Source organism: Monodelphis domestica, chromosome 8 (assembly GCF_027887165.1).
Source record: "Monodelphis domestica isolate mMonDom1 chromosome 8, mMonDom1.pri, whole genome shotgun sequence".
Taxonomy (NCBI): domain Eukaryota; kingdom Metazoa; phylum Chordata; class Mammalia; order Didelphimorphia; family Didelphidae; genus Monodelphis; species Monodelphis domestica.
Genome location: NC_077234.1, coordinates 90,428,623 through 90,439,067, shown reverse-complemented (window position 1 = coordinate 90,439,067; position 10,445 = coordinate 90,428,623). Strand labels below are relative to the sequence as shown.

The following is a 10,445-nucleotide window of genomic DNA, read 5'->3' as shown; positions in this document are numbered from 1 at the left end:
GAATGCCTTATTACGTTATTAAGCCTTCCCCCTTCTCAATGACACTCCCAGCCTCAAGGCTTCGGGAAGGCGAAGAGTGGGGAACAGGACAGGAATTTTTTGTGGGCCACAGCTTCTTCTTTACAAACCCAAACTAAACTGGAGCATATTAAAAAAAAAAGCAGATTCCGAAGGGAATCTAGCAACGGTGGCCAAAGAGGGTCACCTCAGTCAGGAGCACAGTTGTGGCCCCTTCCAAGCCGGTCCTGACTGCGCATGCGCATGCGCAGTGCGCTGGTCTCCATGGCGGTGCCGCGGAGCCAAGACGAGGTTGAGTAGACTCGTTTTGAATTTTCTCCCCCTCGGCTCCGGCGCTTCGCGGACTTTCCTGGTTGCCCTGCAGGGCTCCCGGCGGCCACAAGGCTGAGGGAGCTGGGGGGCGGCGGATAGGTCCGCGCTGGAGAGCCGGTCTCTGCCGCCTCCCCTGCTCCCCATCCTCTTGTCCTTTCCCTGTCCACTCCCTTTCCCCGGACCCCCACCGGGGCTCTGTGGAGGCTCCGAGACCCGCCCCCTCATTCCTGGCCCCATCCCCGCGCCCGCGGCTTGTTCGCTTCCCCCTCGATGCGGCGTCTCGGGGTTCAACATGGCGGAGCCCGGCGGTTCCCCGGTCCCTTTCCCTGGGGAAGGGCCCCGGGCCCCGCTGGCACCGACGGGCGGATGTTAGATAGCCCGGCTGGAGGAAAAGCCGGCCAGGAGCAGAGTCCTGGAGGATGCACCTCGGTCCCCGGCCTTGCTCTACCGGGGCCGAGCACCCAGCTCTGCCCCTGCTCCTTTCTCCCTTTGTCATTAGAAAACGGTGACCGTTGGAGGAAGGTGCTTCCGTGTTGAGGGATTCGAGGACTCCCTTTCCCCTTCCCCCAAGCACACGTCTTCGAGGTGGCGTTTTCCAGAGCCGGCGACACGAAAGCCGCCCGACTGAAGGACTTAGGATCCCGAGTTCCTGTGGGGGTGTCTGTGTTCGAGGGAGGGGGCAGGGAGGAGGGCGGGGGAGTAGGTTGGGATTCAGAAATCGCTGTGGCCCGCGTCCGGCTGCAGTGAGGTGCGATACTCGGGAGAAACCACCTGTGTATGTCGCTGGTTATGGGGGCGGGAGGCCAGGGTGAGAGGCATTGTTAAAGGAGTGGCGTAGCTGAAGGACTTCCTCGTCTGATCTTTGCAGTACCTAAATTGTGTTCAATGGATGCACCAAAGTGACCCCTATAGAAAATTGGGAAGGGGTTGGACCAGCATTTCACAGATTTCCCCAGCCCGGTAGAATAAAAGGAAGAAAAATTTCCTGACAGCTTTTATTTTTACCTTTTCTGAAATGAATTATGACATGTATGTCAAAAGTACCTAAGTGTGACTTCTTTTGACATAAAAACAACTATTTGTTTTCTCCTAAATCCCTTTTGTCTTGGGAAAAATATAACCTTAGATTCTCAGGATGAGGATTTATGATTAACTTTGGAAATTTTCAAACCCACAAATATTCCAAATATTAGTTTGGAAAATGTTGTTCTAGATCGTTCTTATAGAAGAATTATTTGCTTGAGAATAAAGGAGTGCTGAGGAGAGAACCCTTTTCTGCTGTCATTCCCCTGACAAGTTTCAACTTCTGGAGAAAGAAATAAAGGTGTTGCCAATGGCATATAGACAACCATGATTTTCATACTCAACTTGAGGTGTTGCTTGGAGTAGGATCACTCGGTTGAGAGATACTGTATTGGATACAGAGAAGAAACTTAGCGGTAAATTAACATTATATAATGTATATATGATTGTGTATGTGTATATATATGTATGGGTATACATACACATACACAAACACACAGTAGTCCCCAAAATTCATTTAATAAATATTTAAACAACCATGCTACTTGGGTTTTTTTAAAAGGTTCTTTAGATAGAAGACATATATGCTTAAAAAGTTCTTTTGTATCATATCATATACCATTCAGTAAAAAAGGAAACAGCATTTCCCTACAGGAAAAAAATTTTTTTTTTGTGATACTATATGATGTTTGTACAACGAATGCACTTGTAACTTTAGCGGTTTTAAATGACTTCAGTAAGACCTGAACACAACTGAATTCTGATTTTCAGTTATTTTTTAAATAAAGGAAGCTTACTTTGAAATGTATAGGATTTTTCCCCTAATAAATCAGTATTAGATAAATTAGGTAAATTTGTTGTTGGCTTGCAACTTGCTGGGGTGGAAAAAATGCCCAATAATTTCAATTAATGAAAAGAGGTTTTTTCATCTTATATGTGATCAGTAAGTCGAGGTCGGAACACATTTTTAATAATTAATTTTTAGATTGTTCTTTAATAAAAACAAAGCATGTGATGGAAATTGCTTGGATAAAGCCATGAATCAGAACTCCAAAGGACCACAAACAAGCTAGAATGGTGGTCCATGTCTAATGAGATGAAATTTCATAAGTTGTTTTTTTTTTTTAAGTGCAAGTATAGGTTTATGTTAATAGCCAGGTGGTTTTGGTAGACTGCAAACTGGATTTGAAGTGTGAGTCTCAACAATGTGTCATGGCAGACAAGAAGCTAATGAGATAAAGTGCATTTAACAAAATATGGCATCTGAAGTATTGTGGGCATGATAATTTAGGAGGAGTGTTGGGAAACTAAACTAGATCTAGAGGAAGACAACCCAGGATATTGAGATTCAGAATGATGCCAAATGAAGATAAATTGAAGGAATGGAGGAACATTAATCCAAAGTAAAAAAGAGGTTGGAAACAGTTTCAGTCTAAGGAAATTGAAGAGTTGTCAGATTTAAGAGGACGTTCAATTTAAAATATCTTGGCCCCAAAGGACAGACAGAACCAGCATCAGTGCAGGAAAGTGCAGAGGGACAGAATTCAACAATATAATTTTATTACAGATTGATTTAAGAATGGAATAGGCTTTTTAGGAAATAGTACATCCTGCCCTTCACTGGACATCTTCAAGGAAGGAACAGATGGTTAAATATTTCTCAGGTATATTGAAGAAGATTCACAAAGTAGGAATTGAACTAGATTACCTCTGAACTTTTGTCTGCTTCTAGGATTCTGTGAATATGTGACTATGTTCTATATTTTTACTAATCAGTAATAATAATGCTCTGTCAACTGTTATATTTTAGGAGCAATCCAGACCTTTTAACTTCATTTGCATGGAAAGCACCACAGATGAAGACTAGTGTAATTTAATAGTCTGAGAGAGTTTCATGGGGCACTGAGAGTTTAAGTAACCTGCTTATGGTCATATAGTTCATATGTATTAGAGGTGAAACTTGAACACTTCCTGACTCCACATCAGCCTTCTATCCATTATAGGGTGCTGCCCCTCAGGTGCTGGATTTAGAGTTCAGCGGAGTCCCAGCATTTTGTTGCTTAGAGAAGAGAGTGTTGATATTGATCAATATCCTTCCACATGAAATATGCAAAATATTCTGTCATCAAGTTGGAACAGAGAGGCACAACTGAATTTCTCATATATTTGTGTTCTCTCTGTTTAACCATTGCCAAGCATTAAAAATCTTGCATTTATATGGTGTTTTTGCCTTAAAGATGTTAAATATCCCATACATTATTTCTTTTATTGGTTTGTTTAAAGTGGAAGCTAACATAATTCATCAAAACCATGATGATTTCATATCCTTATCACTTATAACACTCCCTATTTAGAAAATGGCAGAGGGTCAGGTGGTTTAAAGTGATTGGAAGGATTGTGATACTGGTTGCATAATTTATACATCTTTAGCATTGAAAGGAGGGGACCTTAGAAATTATTTAATTTGTTTCCTGTTAATATGGAAATCCATTTCCCCTGCATCCTCTACACTAAGATATGAGACCACAGAACTATGTGTACATATGTTCTCATAGGGAAAGGGTAGAGTACAAAATTAGAAATCAGGCAGGGTAATTAAAAAGAAGGTACATAATAGGTAGGCCAAGACTTCTGTGATCAAAATTTAAATATGACTTAAGTTTTGAGGAAAAGTATTTATTATTTGGTTATTACTATTTAGACACTATTGATCAATTTCAAGCTCCTTAAGAAACAATTCAGGAAGCAATTTATAAATATTTAAATTTTTCATATTAACTAAATGTTATACTTATTTCCTTTTTTATTAGTAATTTTTGCTAAATTCTGTAACTTTCCAAGGTTCATTTTTTTTTTTAACAAAGGAAAAAACAAACCCTTCCACTAAAATACTCTATTCATCAGCCTATTTATTTTCTAGGCTATAGGTGTCATGGATTTTGTTTTTGGTATCACTGGTTCTTGAGGTCATTTTGAACAAATTATTCAAGACTACAATCTGCCTACTTCTATTACTTATTTAACAGGGCTGTTGTGGAGAGTTACTTTAAAAATCCTTTTTAGAAATGTGCTAGAAAGATGCTATAATTACCATGAGTTAATCCCAACCTTTGGTCACTAGTTCCAAAATGGAATAACAAAATAATTTCAAGTTATTTTCACCTTTTAGATATTCCTGGGTTGGTTGTATCCCTAAAGGCAGAGCTCTTTTCATATTTTAAAAATGAGTAATATTTGGGGTGCTAGGTTCAAAGGATAGTGAGCCAGGTCCTAGATTCAGATTTGGCCTCAGATACATCTTAGCTATGTGACCCTGGGCAAATCACGTAACCCCAGTTTGTTCTTTACTGCTCTTCTGCCTTGGAACCAGTACTTAATATCAATTCTAGGGTCTAAAAAAAGTAATATTGTTTCCTTAGGAAGTTTCATTTTAGTATCTGCTAGTGTTGGGCTATTTTGTGAAAAACTTAAAGAAATAGTTTTATATTTTCTATTATGTGTGTATTGGAAGGGAAAAAAAATTTAAATTGCTCTTTGATATACACAGGTTTTTTTCTAAAGGCATAACTATACCTATGGCATAAATGTTGGTGTGGTACCTACTAGGCTTTAGTACTCAGGACTAATAAAACTTTCCCACCCTTCTTGATTATTACATTTCTGATTGCTTAATGGTGTTCAATTTAACTTAGTCATTGCATGTAGATTATTTTTGTATTTACATATGAAAATATAATTAATAGAAGATAGTAATAGAGCCTGTGAAAAATAATTTTTACCATTTCACATGCTTAAAAAGTCAAAAATATACCTTGTCTTAGAATATTATTCTGTTTATGGTAACCAGTTGGGGAAGAAGATTTCATTTATGGATGGACATGATACCTAACATGCTGGTCCTTAAGTAACTTTGCCTTGACATGGAACTATTGTGTGTGGTAAGTAATGTTTTATAATATTTAAATATCTTGGCATGATAAAATGAGGTGTTTAAAATTTCTCAGAAGTGATATAAATTAAAGTTAATAATTCAGTAACTTCTTACCAGAAACTTCCTAGCCCAATGAAATCACAGATTCAGGTTTTAAAAATTTTGCAGAACTTTATTGAAGAAAGTTTTTACTTATTTTGCATGCAAAATGATCTAAAAGATATTCAGCCAAGGAATCTTTTTTTTTGTGACTTAAAACCATTGAGGCAGTTCTCAATTTATGTTGAGTAATAGAATGTTGAACATGAGGTCTGAGTTTGAATCTCTTCCATTACTTACTAGCTATGTGGCTATGGCCTAGTCACTTAACCTGTAAGTGAGATTGTGATGTTATGAAAAGAAAATCATACTTGGCATCAGAGAACTTAAATTCAGGTCCTGTTTCTTCTATTTGCCACATGTGTGACCTGGAATAAATTCATTTGTTCATCTATAAAATGAAAACAATCTATTTCTCTGAGCTTATGTCCTTATCTGTAAAATAAAATTAAACTATATATTTCACAAAAATAGTGGGAGACCTAAATGAAATAATGCAAGAAGACCCTTTGCAAATTTAAAGCACTGTATAAATGTCATCTGTTATTAGTATCATTTGGAAGAATTGGAATATCTCACATTTCTATTTCTTATTGTTGTTTAGTTGTTTTCAGTGATGTCCAACTCGTGACTGGGTTTTTCTTGGCAAAGATACTGGAGTGGTAATTATTTCCTTCTCCGGCTCATTTTACAGATGAGGAAATGGAGGCAAACAAGATTAAGTGACTTGTCCAGGGTCGCACAGCTAGTAAGTGTCTAAGACTAGATTTGAATTCAGGTGTTTCCTGACTCCAGGCCTGGCACTCTCAATTGTGCTACCTAGCTCCCTCACATTTCTGTATATCCTCTTATAATTTATAGATTGCTCACAACAACCACAATAGATAGGCAAAAACTTAATCATTTTAAAGATGAGAAAACAGACTAAGAAGTTATAGGATTTCCAAAAGATCATAAAGTTATTTAAAGAGCTGAGAGTTGAGACCCCCAAATCACAGAATTTTAAAGTTAGAAGGAAACTCAGAAGCCATCTAATATAATCCATACCTGACAAGTATTTATCCAACCTTAATAGGAAGATCCCTTTTGAGGAATAATAGCTGTTCTCCTTGGATTGCCTATTCTACCTTGGATGGCACCCATTACTTGTTCTTGGAAAGTTTGGTTTTGCATCAATTCATAATTTTCTTTCTAAATAATAGCAATTGGTCCAAATTTTACCCTGTGAGGCTAAACAGAATGTCTAATCCCAGTTTTCAAATACTTGAAGGCTACTATTTTAAATAGTCTTCCCTGAGACTTCTCTAGTCTTAATAACAACAGCTCCTTGAACCATTTTCTGGAATCCCATTTACTTGCCATGTGACTGTTCACATGGCATAAACTCAAGGCACTTCAACATCTTGGTTGCCATCTTCTGGATATCTCCTAAAATGTCATGAGGATTGACTGTTCTGATCAGTCTGGCCAGGGCAGGATACAGTGGGACCTCTACTTTATCTCTGAAAGCTACTCTTAATGTAGTCTAAGACCATATTAACTTTTTTTGCCACATCATGCTGTACACTCATTCATCTTGAGGTCCAAGACCTGTAGATTTTTTTCAGGCATTCTGCTTTTTCACAAAAAGTTCTTGGATTTAAGTCCTAAATTCATTACTTCTGCTACAGTAACCAGCTGTATTCCAAAACTTGATTTTTAAGACATTTTGAAATTTGAAGTGCATTTGCCTATGGTAATAATGTTATAAGTACTGATTAGATTATTAATCCTAATCATAAAAGCCTCAACTCATAATGGAGCTTTACTATAGTTCTTAGAATACTAGCTCACATCTTGAATGCTGTATTGTATAAAAGGAAAGAGGAGTACAAAGAATTTTTCTTTCCCCTTTCTTTGGCCAAAGCCCAGCCCTTTGGAAATTTTTTTTAATAGGTGAAATTTGCATTTGGAATCCTTCTGCTTCTTTTTCCGAACCCTTCTCTCACCTAATATCCTCTAGAATCTCAGCTGAAAGGGATGTAGGAGCCATCTAATCCAATTTGAAGAATAATTCCCTTTATAGTTTATATGATAGATGGTCTTCCAGGTTTTACTTGAAGACTCATTACTTCCCAAGACTGCCTGAAACTCCCAATTTCTGTTCCTACAGTATAGCTAATACTAGCTTGATATGTAAGGAAAGGCTTATCACAGTACTTCATGTTAATATATGAATGACTGATGACCACTTTTAACCTTACCAGATTTGAATTTTTAAAGTATATTTATTGACATAAGTCTAGAAATAGTAAAAAAAAAATTCTAGCTGGGTGTTTTTTGGGGAAAGGGAAAGAGGCACAGAGTGGAAGGAGGGAGTAGATTTAGTAACCTAGGTATGATGAAGAATCACTGAAATCAATACCTCTAAGCTGCAGCTGCCTTTCAAAGAAGTTTTCTCTCCTGAAAATACTGATTCTCTAGTTAGTATAAAGAAGTGTTTTCACAATCACTGGATTAATAGCAGTGTATTGAGGGAAACAACCTACATAGTTTATAAAAACTAATCACAATAAAATTTTAGTTTAAAAAAGCTCTAAAAATTAAAGAGTCATCAAGTTCTCTAGTTTCCTTGCTTAAAGAATTTACTTTTTGTGTTTTTGGATTTACTTTGTGTTTAGTGATAACACTAACCTATATTCTTAAATATTTAAGTTGAAATATTCATACATTCACAAATAAAACTAAATAAAACTACTTGTTAGCTAAAAGAATCTTTTGTTTTAAGTAGGAAAGGAATAGCAATATTTTTAAAAATTCTTTTTCCTCTATAACTTGAAACCTTTTAGGGCCAAGGTTCTTAAAGTTTTTTTTTTCCAGTTAACTTTTATGGAGAAGGAAAAGGAATTTCAAAATTATATTTTATCAAAAGCATTTGTATAATATTGTTCAAATGAAAACTGATAGGAATGTGTTATGCAATAATATCACTTATTAGATTAGTATGACCTGTATAAGTTTTTCTCAGGAAAAATAGTTCAGTTCTTTTCTGATTAAGTTCTGTTTTTATAGATTAATGGGGGTAGGGGAAATAATATTCTCTGTGTTGTGAATTTTACAATTAATGGAGCTATACCAAAAAAATCTTAGTTCAAATCTCATAGGGCATGCATTAAAAAAAAAATAAAATAAAATGTTCTTAGTAATAATTCCTTGCCTTGACTGCTTGTATTTTATATTAAAATTTTCAACAGATCTTTATTATTGAGAATAAAAGTTGTTTTTAAATTGCTGAATTTTTTATAATGGTGTGATTTTAGCAAAAATTTTGCTTTTAGTCAGTCTTTTCCCAGTGAAACCTGATTATTCTAAACCTAGTTCTTTATGTTGATATGAATTTAAATAATCAGAATTAGTGGTCTTCTTTTATCAAAGCTGATGAATATCCCCTTGGAAATTCGTAAATAAGTCTTCTTCCTCTTTCATCACATTTCTCTTCAATTCTATACTGAATTCCAAGGGTCAGTTTAGTTCTAAACAGCTAAACATTCCTCAATTTTGCAAGAACATTAAAAAATAAGAACCTATCTATATGGAGCTTTGTGAAAATAATTTAAAGGATATATTTTAGGATTTAAAAAAACTCATTGCCTCCATTTTATTTATTTATTTATTTGTTTATTTATTTATTTATTTTGGTTTGTGAAATATGTAGCATTAGAATATAATGGCTGACTAACAGTTAAGATCTAGGGAAATAGAAATAGTAACATCACAGATTCTGTTTTATGCATTATTTGACAGATTTTATTAATTGAAAAAACATGCATCTTACTGTGATATCTAATAAAACCTGATGTTATATTTCAGAGAAGATATTTATAGAAAAGGTAAAGATAAACCTGAAGTATTTTAATGAGGTACATAATTTCTAGTCTAAGTTTTAATTCTTGTAAAATTAAAAGTTGACATGCATATTGAAAGTGGCATTATCTTAATTTTCTATGCAGCATATTTTTGTTTGGAGTTTGTTTTCTCAATAAAGGGTGGAAGGATTGATATTTGTTTGCTACTTTAAAGACCTCTGAGGAAACATTTGAGTAGTTTTTAAGAATGGATTTCTATCAGTTGTTTGATATATCCAAATTTAAGGACATGAAATTTATTCTTTTAAGATCTAGAATTCCAGATGTCACATTAGCACATAAGATCATTTAATCACAAAATGATTATCCTGATAGCAATTATTTGTCTATTTTTTGGCATCTTCCTAACCCTTAATCACTGATATGTATTCTGTGATACGGCTTTATTCCATTTAGTAAACTATTCACAATTTATATGAATGAGATGTTGTGGTCAACCTTGCTTATATACAAATTAAAACTACTTTATTTCCTTATTCTAAACTTGAGAATTGATAAAATGAGATAGAGGAAGAAAATTGTTTGAAAAATAATGTTATCAATTTCTTTCATTTAGCATCCTTGAAAACTAAAGAATAAATGTGTTCTGAGGCTGTACAAATTATGTAGTACTAACATTTGCCCCAGAGTATTCTGCAGATGTTGGCAAATTATTTAGTCAAATCTTAATTTTCTGTGGAATGGAAACAGTGCTGCTTAAGTCAGCAACACTAAATTGTTTGGGGGGTTGGGTTTAGATTAAGTGTTTTCTAAAAAAAACATTTAAAGTACTTGCATTGACTTTGATTTGAATTCTTACAGCTATCTTTTAATGGAAGAAAATGGAACTGGCCATGATGCCAGGATGGAACAATCTCATGATTTATTAGTAGCCAACTGTAATAACACCAAAGAGTCAGAAAGAGATGCTCAGGTGTTTCAGGTGGGAGTTAGGTTGAAAAATCACTTTCTTTACAACTTATTTTCATTCTGAAGGAATGTTATATAGTTACTTATTTAAGAAATGAGTAATATATTTATTTTCCTTTTATTTTATTTTTAATTTTTTTCATGGTTCCATGATTCATGTTTTCTCTCTCTCCTCTCATCCTTCCTGCCTCCCAGTGTTGACAAGCAGTTCCACTGGTTTATACATACATATACAATACATACATGTA

The 10,445-nt window shown here is 35.4% G+C and overlaps 1 protein-coding gene across 7 annotated transcripts in view; it reads left to right on the top strand.

Moving 5' to 3' along the window:
• The first annotated feature begins 231 nt into the window (after positions 1-231).
• The window catches only part of CARF (calcium responsive transcription factor), a 73,935-nt gene continuing 63,721 nt past the window's right edge, over positions 232-10,445 (top strand). The window contains exons 1-4 of one of the 7 annotated variants that reach the window (XM_056807494.1): positions 272-309; positions 5,201-5,291; positions 5,988-6,131; positions 10,090-10,210. In XM_056807494.1, the coding sequence (XP_056663472.1) occupies positions 10,100-10,210 (111 nt within the window). In that variant the 5' untranslated portion in view covers positions 272-309; positions 5,201-5,291; positions 5,988-6,131; positions 10,090-10,099. Of the gene's footprint in view, positions 310-1,856; positions 5,292-5,987; positions 6,132-10,089; positions 10,211-10,445 lie in introns of those variants that run through there. The other 6 variants (XM_007501908.3, XM_056807496.1, XM_056807495.1 and 3 more) reach the window with 6 other exon arrangements.